The sequence below is a fragment of the Varroa destructor genome, unplaced genomic scaffold, assembly GCF_002443255.2.
Source record: "Varroa destructor unplaced genomic scaffold, Vdes_3.0 BEIS01000001.1, whole genome shotgun sequence".
Classification (NCBI taxonomy): Eukaryota; Metazoa; Arthropoda; class Arachnida; order Mesostigmata; family Varroidae; genus Varroa; species Varroa destructor.
Window position 1 is genome coordinate 45,500,829 of NW_019211454.1, and position 18,719 is coordinate 45,519,547.

Below are 18,719 nucleotides of genomic sequence, written 5' to 3' on the forward strand. Positions count from 1 at the left end.
GTACAGACAACAGCAGCAGCGGTAGTTTTAATGGCAATTCTAGCAAACATAGAAAAATCATAATCCGCAACAGCTAACTGAATACAATCATCTTCCTTCACACACAGTGGATTACATATAGATATCTGTGTGGGTTTGTGCACGTGTATGCGTGCAGACGTTCTTAGCATGTACAAAATCATACTTAGTCATCTCATCATGCGGAATATTAGCTCGGTGAGATTTAGGCTTTTGAAAAGTCACCATCGTCATTTAGTAACGAAATGAATAAATGTCTATCAATACAAAATATTGCCAAATGTATAACTATGAAGATTGGTGAAGAGTTGTTGCATCAGCTGTTATTACACGCAAGGTTTTGGTTGTTCCTCTCGTCGAAATAATGGTAATGATTATTGTTATTTGCAGTACGTGATGGTTGTACAATAGTAGCGTAATGAGAGATTTTTACTATATTGACTGCTCGGCGTTGTCGGTTAGAACAATCAACCATGATACAGTACGTCTGCTGTATATTAAGAAATGGACATTAAATTACAATAATCACCATTGTAATTGTTGATTCGTCATAATTTCGTTCATGTTGCGTGTGAGCTCAGAATAAGCCGTCTCTATTTTCCCTTGGAATTGAGTCGTTCGTCATACATTGCTTGCTCTGTCATTAGGATCGTCACCCGCCAGTCATTAAATCTATGCGCTCGTATCGTTTTGTAAATCCTATAACAGCGACGGATTGCTCCTCTCGAGGACGTTTCGTGTTTGTACGTATCGTTTCGTTTTTTTCGCATTAGATCCTTCCACGCATCGCTCGATGCCGCAGACGATGCCTTCGTTGCCATCGCCACTCCTATGTGTACACAACTATCGGTCTATTTCTGCATGCGGCTGCAGTTCTATCCTGTTATCTAGCACAGTACTAGTTCGCGAATGCGAAATAAGTACATCTTAGCCGTCAATCGACGTAGCAGCTCCACGTCTTCTACCCTTGCTTTGGGCAAAGTCCTCAGCCAGTTATCTAGATACGTATAGCCACTCAGAGTAGAAGTCTGTCGTATTTAAACGTCAACAACGTCGACCCTGCTGCCGCTGTTACACTGCTGACTTTTCTCTTTTCTCGTTCCATTAAATGGATGATGAGCTGAAAGGCGACAACTTTCACCGATAGCTTTTCTACCGCAAGGATTATTCATTGTAGATGGTTCAATTTCTACCTCTGCTATTGTTCTCTGTAAACTCAAGTGACAAAGAAACTCTTGGAAATAGCATAGAGACACGGCGCGCGCGAGCAAGAAACAAAACCGAAGGGTACATTAGTTGTGTTATTCGGTAGTAAAACTCCGCTTTGTTTAATCGAGAAGTATCACTCGCCACTGACGATGGACGCATTCGTATCATCAATCAAACGTCGGACTAGAAGAGACCTGTGCGTCCCTCGAATATTCTGCGTGTTTTTTCATCCTTGTCGTGGTCCTAGCCGTGTATCCTGAACAGCTTGCATTGAAGTACGCTCTATTTCTTGGTTGTGTCCACATCGACTGGTTGACGTGAACGTTCACCTATTGGTTTAAGGATTTATTTCTAAGGTATCTAATCACAGTATTCTCATGCATACCTGTCAGTCTAATTGATCCTATAGTCACGTTGTTTCATGTAGCAACTGTCTCAAGCGTTAAAAAACCGTACGATATTGATGATAATCTCTGCCTTCAAAAAATATCTTCAGCATTTCTACGGGACAATATTTTTTGACAGAATTCAAACCATAACAGTTGTGATAGAGACAAATAGTAAAGCTCTACTTACTTATATATCTAGACTTGGACTGGATCTAGGGTTTATTCACTTTACGCATTACATTGATTACGGGTCTTAACGAGCATCCGTAGAAAGCGCACCGACGATTGGCAGTAGCAACAATTCCTTTTCGTTTTAAGGCTGTTGACAAGAAAACGGTTTAATGGCGCGAGTCCCTCTACCGAGATTGTGTCACAATCATAATGTATCGCCCGTGTTCCACAAGTCGATCCTCATTACAAGTGAACTCCGTCCTTTCATGCGAATGAGTGCGCCCAGAAGAGGTCCTTCTCTCAGAAAGCAGGTCCCTGTCTAAAGGTGGGATGTAGGAATCGTGAACTTCTCTGGCCGCCGCTCATGAGCAGCAGGCAGTCGACAATGATGTCGTCGTTCAATCACTGTGACATCATGTACATTGTGAATCATCATACGATTATTGTAGAAAATGTTCATGACTTGATTTATCTTTGTTTGCTGACCGGTTTCGTTACTTTGAAACCTTGGCTTATTCAGCGATAAGAGGCTGATCGTCGGTAGTGGGTGACGTGACCTCGACCCCAACAGCTATAACCGACTGGGATTGCCGATCCGATAGAGACCGAAGGGGAAGAACTGAGAACTCTATCTCCGTTGTCGAGACATTCCCTGATCCGCCCAGATCCGTTGAATGCACGCAATGAACTGGCGCGTTGAGATGCTCCCTCGCGTCTCTGTGGAACGCGAAACAAGTAAAATGTGCGATTAATACAAATTACCTTTTCGATGACCGACAACAACTGACAGAAATTATGCTAACCTATTAACAATACATAATAGAAGCACATTAATGATATTAACTCGGTTTTCTACATATGTGCTATAATAATTGATATGTTGCGGTATAGAAGACATGCCGCCAGAAACGAGACGGGGTAACCCGCTGGAAGTGATCCTTTACCTCTGATGTGATTCTCGCGCATTATCCTCACAAACATTTATCGTCGTTGTTGTCCTGTCTACTAACTTATCGGTCGTTTGTGATGGCGAATAGTCTCGATGGTTTCGACCAAGCGAAGTCTGTCGCCGGTAGCTAGCAGCATCACGTGCGTTGTCGCAATTCGGCGACGGCACACTAGGGCCGTCGTTACTGCTCGACGATGCCATTTGCTGCAAGTGGGGCTGTTCCTGGAACGCTGATCGTGACTGACTGTGCTGTGAAGATGTGCCCTGTTTCGGTGATTCCGGAGCATCCAGCGACGGCGAAGGCGACAAAGATGGCGGGGGAAGAGGTTCGGCTGATGAAGACGGCGGAGTTCCCGAACGACCGCTACCTGAAGGGCCAAATTCTGGCCCACTGCCGGCAGGGTTACTCGAACTTCGCCGCGCATAGATACGAGAATGGTGCGCCCGTGAACGACGACGGCGTCCCGAAGAACCTAGTGGAGGTGGTGGTATCGCGGGCGGGTCACCGGCCACGGCTACGCTGTATGGTGGAGGTGGGTCCCGGAAACCGTAATAGCAATAGAGATCTTGTAGCGCATCGAAACGCAGCAGATCCGAATCCGAGATCGAGCTGCGTCGGCGGAAACGCTCACCGTCATGGTGGCCACCTCCATTGTCAGACGTATTGGTACCGGAAGCACTGGAACAGTTCTGTTGACGTTGGTATGAAATCAATCGGAGAGCGTACAGGCGACAGGTACAGGAAATTGCTATAACGATTAAGATACCGCAAACTAACGAACCCATAATAGCAGCCGTTATGACCGAGTTCTTAATGCAGTACATTTCATCGTCGGCGCCAGCGCAGTCGACGGCGTGGTCGCACCGACGATCGAGTGCGATGCAACGTCCGTCGCTGCAGAGAAAACCGCCATGGCGGTGTTCGCACGATTCTCTCTGGCAGTTCATCTCGTCGAAACCGTCACGACATTCGTCGTGGCCATTGCAGCGTTGCTCTTCGAGAAAGCCACACGGATCGTCGCCTCGACAGGGAATCAGTTCAGGACAGCGGGAATCGCAACCCCGTTCATCTTCGCCTCGGGGGCAATCCAACACTCTGTGGGATGGAAGAGAAAAAATAAAAAAGAATTAGTAAAATCGAAGAATTCATGCCATGTTTCTACGATATGGGTTATGACGTTAGAATGCTACGGTCGTATATCATGCAAGTAGGAAGCGGTAACTCGTTGTACGAGAGCTCGTTGTGAAAGCTGTTTTTACGTTGGTTTACTAGATTATCCTCATTTTTAACGGTATAATGAAAATACGTTTCCCATAGAGAACGAACGGACTGAAGCAAGCATTGGGCTAACGAAAATAAATTGCCTCATGAGTCTTTTTTGCACAACTTTTTGAACTATCCGTATCGGTACTTTGTATAAATGTCACAGCAGTCTCAGCCTCATTTTACATACACAGGTTGATAACGTATATAGCAATGAAATGATTGACAACAGTCATCAATTATTTCTCCAATGACCGATTTAACAGTAAAATGATAATACAAACCCATTACAATGCGTGTCCCTGCTGTAACAGTAAAGACTGCTGGGGGAACACCTAGTAGCGTTGCCTTTGAATTTCTTGCAAAGGGTATAAATAGCAGGAGGGTCTATGGCCCTTGGAGGACATCGGAGCTCATCGTATTTGTTTGGACAGTCGAACACCCCATCGCAATGCTGCTGTATCGAGAAGCACTCCTTGGAGCGCGTCCCACAGGGAAAATCTTCACGATCTGCACAGTCGTGCTCTATAAATTAGGCCCAAATCAAAGTGCACGTTAGACGTGTTATAAATATTGTAATGCTGCTTTGGGTCGCCCAATTCCGGTTAGTCTTTTTTTCTCCTTACATCGAATCGCTCCGGCTACTTGGCATGATCTAATGGTTTTATTATGAGCTCGCCGACGATCATTGGTCATGATCATTGATTAGTAGAGCTTTCAACTTAGTCGATCTAAGTTGCACAAAGAACAAACCGTTTAGATTTTATCTTAGCATGTGCTCAACAGAAAAATACCTTTTGAAATTAGACCTACATTGAACTGTTTCTACATAAACACGACTAAACGATCAGTCTTCACGATTCGCCGATGTACCTACGTGTATAACGCGATGCGGTTTAAAATAATCATCTACAATAGTATTCGACTTAATCGATCAATGTCTACTCACTGATTCGGTATTCTCCTTGACCAATACCAATCCCCATTCCTAGTACAGGATACGGATTAGTGTATATTTCACCCCGGGTCCTGCTTCCGCCTGATCCTAATTGCTGATGCGTTTCCTGTCCGTCCCTATGTGACCCTTCACGTGTATCTAGGGGTAGATTGCATCCTTTCTCATCGGAGCCGTCCTCACATTCACGAAGCATATTACATTTCCATGATTCAGGTATGCATTTTCTGTCGCTAAGGCATTGGAACTCTCGTTCGGCGCAACTGCCACCCACCTTGGACACGAGATAATGCAGCCGAAACGACCGAGTCGCATTGTGTCCCCTTGGACTTAGGGCTCCCACACTAACGAATTGTATTGACGCTCCGTTGCCCACCGACAAAAACGGTTGAGGCGCATGTGGTCCCTTACCGCAGTAAAAATTTTGCTGAACTTTATCTCCAGTCAGGCTTGCCGAGTGACCCCTCAAAGCATCACGCAAGCGGCCCTTAGAAGAACGTAATTCGGCCACCTTGAGCATCGCTCCCAGACAGCAGGGAGGCACCGAACCTGGCTCCCAAAGGCTGCCACACACCGTTAATCGTGGAGGGCCCTGCTCCATTTCTGGTCCCTCTGCGATACAAAAGAGATGACAGAAGGAGTGGTACGAAATCAATACTAGAATGATGACGTGTTAAGGACAGCAACTGCCATAACGAAAAAAATAATGCTAATATAAATAAAAGAAAATAATAATAAAGAATAAAAATGTTATGCAAACGGAATATAGAGTACACTGTCATTTTAATAAAATATGACCTGAAATTGGTTCTCCTTACCAATGGCGAACTCCATGAAATGTATCGTGATTACTTCTGACTCGTCAGCCTTAATTTCTAACGTGCAATTCACATCCTCATGCTCATCCAGCGTCGCATCCGGACTAACGATCTGAAGACCCGCATGTAATTACCAGTTATAAGAAATGTGAAGTCTCGCGTTTCGAGCTACATCGAGTAGCTTTTCTTTTCTATTTCAGCAAGTCGACAGTGATGAATAGCAAACTTGGGGTGCTACGCAGATAGCCCTGCATGGGTGCAGTCGTCTCAGGACTTTTGTGTCTTTCGATGGAGGATCCCATTAAGCGAGCTTAATAAGATGGTGACAAATGGTTCTACTGTGTTTAATTCAGGTAGCGTAGATAGTATAGGGCGCACCCTCTTACATCTGTGCCAGTATCTTCGATGGAACAAAGGCTAACTGAAGCTGGACAACTTACGTATCCCTCTAGATTGAACTGGGAGTAGTTCCCACATATCGAATACTTATGAGGAAGGTGCCCGAAAGAAGACGAACGGGAAGCAAGCGAAAGGCGGCCCATCATGCCCAAGCCGCTCGACGCGGTGGCGTACAATCCCACGGGTTGACTAAGGGCCACAATAACACCTGTAATAGCAATAGGAAGACCAATATGACGCTGACACATAATCTTAAAATATGAATTTTGTCAGCCCAGTAGTAGAAGATGCATTTCTAGGAAATATGTCACCTGATTTCTTCTATATGGAGTATACATAGTTCAATATAATCGACATGCTAGTTTAATATGTCGGTAGCAATAACATATCACAGTGTCTATGAGCGATATAATACGAAAATAATGATTGTAAGAAGTAGTACATCAATAATAATGAATATAAATTCGTTCGTACAAAACTACAACGAACTGTGTGGGTTCGAGCGGCGCAGGGTAAAGACTTCAAACACTTCAGCAAAGGACGAGGTCAAGAAGGCATGTACCATACTGTACTCGAAATATTACGCCAAGAAAATATTTCCCTTTCGGAATTAGTTTGGGCCCCTTTTTACTTCGTACATCTACTCGCAACTAACCATTTATATTATAATATAATTATGTATTCTAGTATTAACAGTACCTAAATGAGTTGATCCAGAACACGAATTAGCAAAGCAATTCAGTCTGAAAAACGGACGAAAAGAAAGACTTCTTTTCTATTTAACCGCGTGGAACCATTCGGTTCCACACGGTTAAATAAAAAACAACCCGACACATTGGGAGGCTTGCTAAAACTAGCAAGGTTTATTATTATTATCATTATCACGACGGTATTTGACGTTTTTGTCATACAAACCGGGTGGCCTCTAAGCGAACGTATTGCGTACGCATTATCTACGCGTGTAGCAGGTAAATATTATAGAATGATGAGAACGAGAACCATTCGATCAGCTCTGCGCCTATACAATTATCACACTGGAACTGTAATAAAGAAATACGCATATACGTTCCGTGTATCGCGCATTTGACGTTTCGTTGACAAAGAAGGCGTGGAAATCTAAAGGCAAAAATGTTTATTATTATTTAATGCCGCCGCAAACTGATACCAAACCACTTCTACCCTGATTTCAGTTAATCATGTAATACATAAGAACGCATTACATCAAACGCGGATGTTTTATGACTAGAAATCACTTTCCGAGAGGGTTATAGGGCCTAAGAAATAAAGCTTAAGCCTTTTTAATGAAATTATGTGGCGTCAGTGTTCATTTTAGACGCTACACATTAAGATCTATGCAAAAATCACAAACGACATCTCACGAATTATCATGTAATTCTATGACAGGCACTGTTTTTATTGCAAAAAACGATCTTGTTTGACATGCGCATATATATGTATGAATGTATAGAAATTTTTGTAGTCCTTGGCGGACCGAAATCATGAATACTGTTACCAAATGACCTCGTTTCACAAAGATATTCATGGCTTGCCAGCCGTCTATCCGAAAATCCTCCCCTTGACCTGCAGCTTGTCCTGCAGTAAGCGCACGACAATTCATACCGCTCTGTACATATAAAAAGCATTCAAATTCGAGCGAAATTTCATGTCTTGTTTGTTGTAGCAGGCAGTAATTCACTCACTATTTTTGATACCGGGAGAAAACCAATCTTTTTCGGAAGGAAAGCAGAAAACTAGTCATCGTGAAATACAGCATCGTTTCCGGAATTCGAGCGAAAATCTGCTATTATCCGGTGTGTTTACGCGAAACGATCTCCCACAGAAATTATGAAGGTCCTTCTGTCCAAACATTGCTGATCAGCTTCAGCAAAGGCCAAAAAAGATATTTAGGAAGCCAATTTAATCGAATTTAAATTTGAAGAGCTTGAGAATTCCTTAAAATAATCTACGAAGACATTTCGGTACATCCATTAAAAATTGACAGCCTTTCTTTTTTAAATATCAATTGCCCGTCGGATCATCTAGATGAGAGTTTCGCCAGTTGACTAGGCTGTTTGATATTTCTACACCGTTTGTCTTTATTGGACGACTCTAACCCTTGCATTTTTCGGACCTTTGGCTTTTGAGCGGCTGAAAATTGAACTTCTCTCTGAATCTTTACTTCAGAAGTAGTTGAGCGACATCTGAACGACTTCAGAACGCACTGTTACTATTAAATTTATTAGTGGATTGAATAAGGAGTATTTTGAAGAGACTGGAATAGTTTGGTGGAACGGGGTAAATAATAATTTTCTATTATGTATACATGATCAAATCTGCATTGACTGCAACAGTCTGTTTCACCACATGATGTAAGCGCATACTTTAACTGCGATATTCTAAAAAGATAGGCTGGACGAAAAGCTTCCATCGAATATCCTACCCACTCTCCAAGCCTCACGCCAGTGGACTTCTCCATGTGGGAATATTTTAGAGATAAAGTCTATGGGTAGAATGCGGATGGTACTGAAGGATTTCAAGGAGCCCATGAGTCAATAGTCCATTATTATCAGCAATGCATTAACCACGGAGGTAATAACTTTAAACATCGGCGGTAAGATGAACATTCTACAACAGTGTGTACGCTTTTTTTTAATATCTATCTAAGGTAAAAATCCGCTTTTTCAGTGCCTGTGAACCGCTCTGTCGAATACAGTGAAATCGCTAACATCTTTACCTCTTTCTGGAGTTAGCTCAAGAAGCCTTTATTAGCATGTTTGAAAACATCGTCCGCTCCACTTATCGGTTCAGCACAAGTTCGTCCTATTTTATCGCTCGATCTATTTTTTTAAAATCGAACAAGATGTCAGCCAACGTAAAAAGGAAAAAGTATGTTTCGATTATAAATTTTGAAACAAAACGTTTTATTAATATCAATGAACCTCTGAGTGATCCTCGATAGAATCTTATATATATACATAACCGCCCTTAGATTACTGGCTGTAATATGAAAAACAAGTGAAAATGTTTTGTGCTCTGGGATTTACTGCTTGCGTTAACCTTTGTCCAGTTGATTTTCAATGAGTGTCGAACGAAAGCACATCAATACGATCGCAGGCGCAACTGCTTCTATCACATCTATCAAAATCTTTTTCAACATTTTAGCGACGAAATGATTATAGCCACCTCGTGGCTTCTATGAGACAACACTTCATTAAATGAATTCCTGAAGCTGTGACCGCAAATTTCAGAGCGCCCTGTATGTGATTGCGCATATCGATTTCTAATTGATAGTGCTCACCGCAACGGGCCTTTCCATTCCGTAGTTTGTTTTGCAAATCAGACGAGCACAGCCGCAACTTAGCTTCGTATCTAACTATAAAAGGTATAGCTGACAAATCACACGATAGGAAATGAGACGAGTGCCTGGGTAGATTACGTACACATTCTTCGTTGACGCAGTTTTGTATAGATATACAGTATTGGACGTTGGGCCTACCTTGAAACATTATTTGTAGAGACTTCGATAAGCCACGACAATTTTAGAATGCTCTACAACGTTGCACAAGAGCCTAATCCACCAAGATTTAGGTACCAGCTCCTTTTCTCCACTGTCGTTTACGACGCATTTTCAGATGCGCCTTCAAGCCAACGATCCAATTGATCTGTCTGATACGACTTTCACACCAGCCTGCCACGAAACCCGTTCGTTCACGAACGGGAAAATTGAACATTATCGTTAAATCTAGCAACAGAATACTGTCAGAGATAAACGCATCCATAGAGCGATTGGCGAGATTTGTAGTCATCGAGCGGACCAGCGAAAACAATTAACCAAGGAAGTCGGAAAGATAGGCCTACCACGACCAAAATGGCGCCACTCAGGCGCCAACTGAACCAAGGTCGAAAATGTTTTCGTTGAAGACATCATCGAGCGAGGAGAACTTAGATTCAAAACGTTCATGCCGGTCATGAAGGCATGCGCCGGCGACGCCACCATTGACTAGCCGGCATCAACCATTGTACAAACGCGGTCTAGTGCTTTTCGTCGCTTACTTTAACTGTAGAGGAAAAAAATGAATTTTTTCCTCTACAGTTGTCGCCATCGTTAGTGTTGTTCTTAGTCAGACAATACTGCTTGTGCCACAGAATGTACAGCTTCGCAGTGTAATATAATCTTCGGTTGTTACGCGGAACGGTGGCGGAAAAGAGAGCGCGAAACGCGATTGTCGTTTTAAAAACTAGGCGCTCACTTGAACGTTCAGTGTTGCCGTAGTTTTAATCAACGTTACCTCCGCTCTCTGACTGCAGTTTCGGTAACTCGTAGATAAGAAGGAGAAGCTACAGATTTTCAACAATTATGACGCAAAACAATTGACGTATGTCTAATGAGCCTTAGCAGTCGATACTGCTGCTGTTCTTCATTGCTGGTCAGCGAGCCAATATCTGTTGAAAATGGCCACCGAGCTGAAACGCACACATCACACAGGTACGTGCACTCAAATGTAACGGGTATCGTATCGTAGCAGAAGGCACGTACGCTATTTCGTCAATTAAGTGCCATCTATTAACCTTGTAAACGCCGAAAACAATGGGCATATGCCCCTTCAAGGTGCCCTGGCGAGACTCCTATAAAACATCAAATAACTGTAACTATTTACCGTGGATGTTATACATATTGCCTACAATGGAAAACAGGAACTGTGCGATGCGAAACGCTACGGCGGACAGACAAATACGGGAACAACACGCGCGAATCTTTCGTCATTCAGTCACAAAGGATATCGACATATTGTTCTCTCTGTTCCCAAATATTGCCTCCGAAGACTTCACGAAAGTTACTATATACAAAATACTGACAAGCACCGTAATCCCAAATATGATAACACGTTGTTGCCATGTGGTGGCAATATGGATGCTGCCAATTTACAGATAAGTCACAAAGCAGAAAAATGGCTCTTTACGAAAAAGTTACCGGTATCTAGCTTATGACTATTGTCTGAAGTCAAATATAATTAAAAAACAGTGGATTCGTTAATACGAATCTATTGTTTTTTAATCTATCGTGCGTAACCGTGCGCCTTGGACAAGATGCACATAAATTTTGTACAGAATGTTTTTGAACAGAAGTTACTATAGCGTTCATGACCCGATTACAAGGGGGTCTTGGCCAAGTATCATTATCCGTATATTTCCTGCCGCAAGTCGATATAACAAAAACAACGCATACAGTTGTATAGGACCGTTTCTTCATCAACGGCAAGAAAATAGCAACGGAACTATTAAAATTGACGTCACAGTATTTACTTAATAGAACGTATCTTATTTTGGTGTTGCGTCATGTGAGTGTCTCACCGTTCAGATGATTCTGCTGAATGCTATCTATGACTTTATGTAAAATGTTTTCGGTTTCAAGCGGTCCTTGAAGAGCCAATAGACAGATAGGTGGAAACAGAATCGATTCGTATTAATAAATTTGCTATAAATCGCATTAGGGTTAGGTTGATTCTACTTACAGTCGTCACTTTTTGAAGGTCTTAGATTGACAGCTTTTCGGCGAAATACATTAAATCGTAATTAGGAGAAATTTTTTTTTACTGATTTATTGATGATACTGCCGCGGCGAGCCTTCATGTCTTCTTTATTTAGATGAAGTTACTGACATCGTACGCCCCATCACCTAAAACAGGAGTCTTTGCTGATGGGCTACATCTTTGTGCGATCAAAAAAGAATACTTCGTTCAACCATGACATATGGCTAACCACGCAAGAACCGTGGCGAATACGGAATTCGGCCGAGGAAAAGTGCACGAGTTTACCACAAGGACAGCATAATTTTAACTAGATAGAAATGTAATGCAAAACAGACGCGTCCGAAGTATTTTGCAGATGTAACGCACCTATCTATGCAAAATATGAAGACCATTGCATACGTGCCTCTATCAGTCTGCAACTGCAGTTCTGTTCTTTCTCAGCCAGGCCGACCAGCACGTCCTTGCCACTAGTAGACTGTTCTGCAGACTCCATAAAAAACGCGGTCTTCCAGTACTATCAGACCCTCGTCACCTAACTAGCACTAAAAACTCGTTATATATACACCACCCTAGCAACGTTCCGGCTTACGACAAAAAATTCAACAGTACTTTCATACGGTAGTAAGAAGAAAATTGAAACATTCTATTTCGATGACGAGGTGCTGCGCGAAGCTCCTTGAGTCGACGGCCTTTAAACAGCGAAGGTTCAAATCAGAATGGGATATGCAGAGAAGATGACTTCACACTGATCGATCCGAATCATTATAGCTTATAACGGCTTAATCAGATTTGGACTTCGTATCAGTGATCCTATTTTAAAGTTCTAGTCAACAAAATTTACATGAAATCATTCTGTACCATTAGAATGATTCGTAATTCCCATGGATTATTTATCATTCTCTGTAATCCCCAGCTCTCATATAGAAGAACCGTCGGTAGCAAACTTCACTGGTTCACCGTCCAGTTGGATTTAAACAAGCGTCAATAGGAGGCGTAACATTCAACAAAGAAGCCCATTAACTTTTAAATGGCTAAAATTTTTGTCATTTTGACAATGGTGCGAAATATTCGTAATAATGACACTTACAGTAGCGAACGTGGCGCCACTATAAAAATTATCCTTGCCTGGATGTATTATCAGAAAATATTTTACATGACAATTCCATGCATTTAGTCATGATTAGACCGCTCGAGCAATCTGATGCATTTCCAAAAAAATCCCAGATTTTTTCACTAAACGTTGTATTAGGTCGTTCAGCTTGAAACGTGACAAACGAAGAAGACGGGGCTATTTTAGAACAGCGCAATCTTTTGTGGCACTTTTTCTTGCGTTCGAAATGTCCCTGTATTCTTTCTTTGTCATCAAAGACCACTGAGTCGGATATCGCCTCTCGGGCTTTTCGCATATGGGTTATAGTGGATCATGAAAAATAAGAAAATTCGACGAATATGGGTCCATTTTGGAATTACAGCAGCAGAAACAGCTCGGCGTATAAAGCCTTGTATTCGGTGAAGGTTCTACTATGATTAGAAACATTGTGAGCAGACGGCTTAAAGATTTCGGAAAGAAAATATTTAACTTGAGAATGAGTCTCATGCCAAATCAATCGAGAGGGTTTAGAGCTGTGGTGGAAGCCGCCCTATCTCAAAGAGCACGGGTGTTAGCACTCATGTTCAGTGTCCGTAAAAAAAAAACGCAAAAATATTAATCGATGTCAAGGCAAAACATGGACAAATTAAATTAAACAGAGACGTTTAATTCTCCCTGCTATCCCGTAAAAACGGTAACCTATTCTTGCACTAAATTGTCAATTCATGATAGGAAACAGATTTCTTACGACAGCGGGCGCATGCAGCAGAGCCAATTGGCCACCAGCCTAAAGCAAGCGCATAGTTCTGCTATGGTTTTATGAATTAGTCGATTACATTTGCACTATACCGTCAGCAGTTAGAGACGACGAATATACAAACGAACTTTGCGTGAAGCAGACAAGATTAGTGGACAAAAGTAAGCTACTTCTATCAACCCTCCGACCCAATACCGCAATAATCGCAGTGGAAAAATTTCAGAGTTACAATTTGAAGCTATTCCCCAATCATCATACTATAAAACAGATTACCATTTTTTTTTAATCATGACAACTTCTCAATAGAAAAACTGTTCCAATCTCAGTATGATAATGGAATTATCTTTCGAAGGTTCATAGAATCTCGTATTTCAGAGCTTTGCAGCTGTGGGGTAAATAAGTTGCTATCCAAACGACAGAAAATCTAGGGGGGTAGTGGTTCACGCTTCAACCGAAAATAGGAAGCTACATCCGGGAAAAAGGACTGAAACGTTCAAGTTCACAATGTCACGCTTTATGCAAAAGGCCTAATAGAAGATTATCTTTAGGAATACCTAGACGTTATCATGTCCTAGGAAATTCGATTTCCTGCATCGCTATAGAACAATCGAAGTAACGCAACTCTGGCTCAAACTGAATCTGAACGATTCTCCCATCGCACCAAAATATGTCACAAAAAATTTCCAGATCATACTGTAGCAGATCACTCTAAATATTCCCTTGTTGCTAGAACAGCCAGCTTTTATTGGCGATAAAACCGATAAATCCATAGTTTTTCAAGATCGTAGCATGAATCATCTCTGAAATATCTATGCCGTTTCTCAGCAGTTGTCTCCGTTTCCACTTAATGAAACGTTTTCAACATTGAAATTATCGTTCGATACGGTGCTGCCAACTCAGCAGATAGACCCCGCAGATCAAGCAGGCCAGGTTGCAATTTACCACAACAACATGGTAGTTTCCGACTGAAAAGTCACTGTTGCAGTAGCTCGTCAATCGGAAGCAAGGGGAATTCGTATTAACGTCCTGATACGCTGTAATCATTGATCTGTCCTTCTGCTGATCCTGTCCCATTTATCTGTGTTTTTAGAGTTTTTTTTCGTATCGTCCGAAACGACGGATGACAATGGAGTCATTGGCATATTGGCTATTACTGCTGGTCTAACGATGCCAACAGCAGCCTTTGGCCACTACTAGTGCCAACTGTAAGTGTGTGCATAGTTGAAGGACGATAGAAAGACTTCGTCAAATAATAGACTCACCTGCCGTTGACATGTAGGGTACACAATATATGGCGCCGTCCTCAAAACATACGAGCCGTCGAAAAATTGACCCCTCACGGAAAAAGAAACGTGAGACATGTAATCACCTCTCTCAAGTCGCTCCATAACAAAATCCGAAAGCACCGAACTAAACGTAATAAGACTGTGTTTTTTTATAGGGTTTTATATAGGTTTATATAGGTTATGCTAGCCTTGCTAGGCGCAAATTCGACCTACTTCAACATTCGATCCCTACGTGAATTCTTGTTCCTTAGTGAGCCGTTCATTTAATCAGTTTTGTATAAGTGCAACATAGAAAACAAAAGATAGCTACTGTTACTAAAAGTCTCTTTTACTTTAAATTTACATACTGCATCCTAGTAGCTATTGCCTGCCATGGTTACCACTAGCACCATTGATCGTTCTTATCGTTATGACCGCTATCTACGCTTCTAAATATTTGCCCTTGTTACACAGAGGCTCGGTAATAAACAACAACAGCAGCAGTGGCATGCAATCTGCACCGATGCGGTCAGCGCATCGTTTCACGACGCCAGTATAGCATAAAGAATAAAGCAAAATTGGAAACAGTAACCGGCTGCAACTAACTGCCATAATGACTTAACAAATAAGTCATTGCCGTAATAAATAATAATAAATGAGTCGTTGCCGTGACGAGACCAGAGCGACATTCATGATGCACCCGTCATCATAAAGCGAAGCCAAAGAGTGACATGAATCATACCATTGTTACTGTCGTTGGATGAGCAGGGCGGCCATCGGACGTCTGCCTGTCCGTGGTTCGGTGAGCAAATCTGGATACAGAGAGATTATAGGTAAGTAATGGCAGCAGCGGCAAAAGGAACGGGAAAGCTGACCCGGTTGCTTGGCAGTGTCCCATTGATAACAACACGGGAACAAGAACGGTTCGATAACGCGCGCGTACACTAACGTGCACTGGCTGTTCCAGCGGCGCTTAGGCCGTTATTCGTAATGGTGCCGCTCATTTATCCCACAGAGGTAGATAGACTACCAGTCTATTTATTTAGAGTTATTTCGTTAGTAAAGTATATCTGTAATAGTTTATTTGCTTTTCAGCCTGATCACGACATAGCCAGTAGAAGACGAACATAATAATAATGCATCGTTGCTACAGAAATGGTGTCGATGCCTTTCGGAGGAATGAATGTGGGGACTGGCAAGCGCTCGTTGATTGAACTGTAGACATACAACTTTTACTATTCGTCGATCAAGCCCGATTTATAAGTTCATGGACGGACTATCGTTACTGCTAACAAAAGTCTGTAAGTGTGCTCATAAGACAGTCAGCAGACGTGTTAATTACCTATCTAATATTAATGGTTATCGTCGTCGTCAACCTCCAGATCTACCAAGACGCGGTCCATCTTTTATAAAACCTACTAGAATTAATACTAAAGCCGCTATACTGTATATCGTTGGAATAAACTGAATAAACATACATATGATTCCTATGTGATAAGTTACAAAACGTGTTTGCGGAACAGCGCTTCACACAGTAGCGCTGGAAATTCTTTCCATTTTACTCAATCTGCTGATGTTTCGTAAAACAATTACGCCACATAATCAAACTTGTACGATCGTTAATTGTTCTACATCATCTAATAATAACATCAAAATTGCGCCGATCACGTCAAGATGGCAAAAAAAACTTGAAAAACCCTTTTTACGAATCACTTTTCGTTAATTAAATGCGACATCTAGTATATTCTGTGTGTTTGTGACATAGTCATCATTGAAGTGTCTAACGCTTCAAAACGAACCGCTACTAATCTCATCAAAGATATGGCCAAACAGTTATATGCATGAGCGATGCGAATGCTAACGGCGCTAACAGAGAGTCAAGCAAGAAAGTCGCTAGTGAAAAAAGCATAAGTTGTGTTTGTTTTACTCATTTTTGTGTAACTTCGCTAGAAGTTATCGTTTTACCTGAACGTTCGTCGAATATGGCATCATGGGGCCATGGCTGCAAGTGCACTGTGAGGGACGTTTTCACAAAAATGACGATACCCCCGTTGAAGTGAGTGCTCGTTTACCACTCGATTATATATACACTGATTGAATGATTATGGACAAGAAAGATGATCGAATTGTTTTTATATAATTTGTGATATTCTGATTGACCTTGACCTGCTGGAACATTACCAGTCATGCAGCTTGTACGCTGGTCGCCAACTTATTAAATGGTTAGAATTGCGTTCTGGCAGAACAGAATGAAACGAGTGGTATCTAATCCGTGTTCTCTAATGTGTAGGTATCTATAGGAACTGCATGACACTCTCGACAATTAGGCCACGTGCGGAGGTCGCCTTACATGATAGCAGAATTACTATTGAATTTTTCAACGATCAAGAACAGTTACGTTTTGTCTACATTAAAAATACACAACATGCTTACGAGGTCAGTGTACAATTCGTAGCAAACTGGGTGTAATGAGCTAGCCTTTTGTTCCTCATATCGCCCATACGGCAGTGGCAAATCAGGAACATAGGCTGCAGTAGTCGATGGTAGACTACATCAATGGAGCCGACAATATCTGCTTGTCTGCCTGCGTGTACATCGCCAAAACGACCGATTTATCGGGATTATCATAAAGGAGAAACTCAACCACAGAACACAGGGCCTTTACGCAACGTAGCTTTACTGCTACAAGCCTCGGCATTCGGTTATGATCAATACGCAGTCATCCTACTTAAAAACTATTTCATGGTATTTTCATTTCATCATTCTGTTCTGTTACCCAGTATCTGAGTGAAGAGTAAAGAAATCCAGAGGTACGGTCCACCATCTTCAGAATGGAGATTATCTATCAAAATATGACAGGAAACCGTTGTGGACAGGTGAACTAGGTGATGTATTGTAATTTACATATGAAATTGACACTGCGTTATTTGTATTATTTGCTCATCAGATCAAAGCCCAAAAACGCCAAATCCAATATTAACAACCTGCACTGACTCGAACAAACCAGAATAAACAAAGCATCACCATAGTACGTGAAGGAAGAGATAGGATGACACAAAGGCTGGCACAATAATGGTAATAACAGAAGTTTACTTCAGTGATAAATATTATCTATGATTTCAGTGAGGATTAGGTTGCTCGAAACAAACGTATTGTAAACTCGTACCTGCAGCGACCCCAATAAGAATCGTTTTGCTGGCGTCATTTCTGTTGTGATTATCATAGCGGCAGTTGTTAGATTGTTGTCGACCTTCCCTTCGGGCTGTGAAGTTTGTCATTTCGAATGACGTTGGTTGGAGCGGTTTACTCCACACGCAACATTTACAACAAACCTATTACAATCGTAACTGATGAACAATTAAGTGTTCCAATGTCTGTCACAAGGGCCAGCACATTTTCAGCGCGGCACCAGCCCAACTGTCAGCCATCGTTTCAGCGTTGGCGCCTCTATCGACGATGCTGGTGTCAAAGGCTGCAGCGACAGATCGCGAAAAACGAAGAATACACCGCCCGCGAGACAAGAACGAACGACGATCCGTTCACTGAACCGCAGCAATTGCTACTCCTGTAAATCGATGAGGAAAAGCAGAAACATACACATAGAAGAAAACAACCATTAGAATCCAGTGGTTGGACATATGGCTTGATCCAAAATGGCCTTCTTTTCAAGTGAGATGATGCAAATAACTATTTTAAGTCTAAATACAGGAAATAACCGATTGCCAATAAAATCAAATGGCAGAGGAACGTACCGAACTTTGAGATCACGGGCCTATTTGCTGATATCACCCACCTTTACAGAAATTTTCCTGTGGGGTTAATTTGCATACTGCGGAATTCTTCTACCAGACGAGTCTGTCTGGCTCCAAACTACGACTTTAAAATCATTTACTCGTTAGCCTAA

At 42.0% G+C, this 18,719-nt stretch overlaps 1 protein-coding gene and 1 long non-coding RNA gene across 7 annotated transcripts in view; one reads left to right on the forward strand and one right to left on the reverse strand.

The window, feature by feature from the left end:
• Positions 1–6: 6 nt before the first annotated feature.
• LOC111248925 (low-density lipoprotein receptor-related protein 3-like) overlaps positions 7–18,719 on the reverse strand; it is a 34,280-nt gene continuing 15,567 nt past the window's right edge. The window contains exons 1-9 of one of the 6 annotated variants that reach the window (XR_015318307.1): positions 17,982–18,118; positions 15,558–15,627; positions 6,214–6,380; positions 5,774–5,885; positions 4,950–5,567; positions 4,285–4,525; positions 2,732–3,832; positions 1,804–2,504; positions 7–1,556 (exon numbers count right to left, since the gene is read on the reverse strand). Coding sequence is in view for 5 of the 6 variants with exons in the window: in XM_086976541.1 (XP_086832667.1) it covers positions 2,300–2,504; positions 2,732–3,832; positions 4,285–4,525; positions 4,950–5,567; positions 5,774–5,885; positions 6,214–6,380; positions 15,558–15,627; positions 17,982–18,038 (2,571 nt within the window). In the remaining variant the exon portion in view is untranslated. Of the gene's footprint in view, positions 1,557–1,799; positions 2,505–2,731; positions 3,833–4,284; positions 4,526–4,949; positions 5,568–5,773; positions 5,886–6,213; positions 6,381–9,668; positions 9,798–14,812; positions 14,952–15,557; positions 15,628–17,981; positions 18,381–18,719 lie in introns of those variants that run through there. The other 5 variants (XM_086976541.1, XM_022802055.2, XM_086976542.1 and 2 more) reach the window with 5 other exon arrangements.
• On the forward strand, positions 13,629–17,986 carry LOC111248949 (uncharacterized). Its single transcript, XR_002672736.2, has 3 exons — positions 13,629–13,711; positions 15,290–15,648; positions 15,911–17,986. It is a non-coding gene; the product is annotated as an uncharacterized LOC111248949 (long non-coding RNA).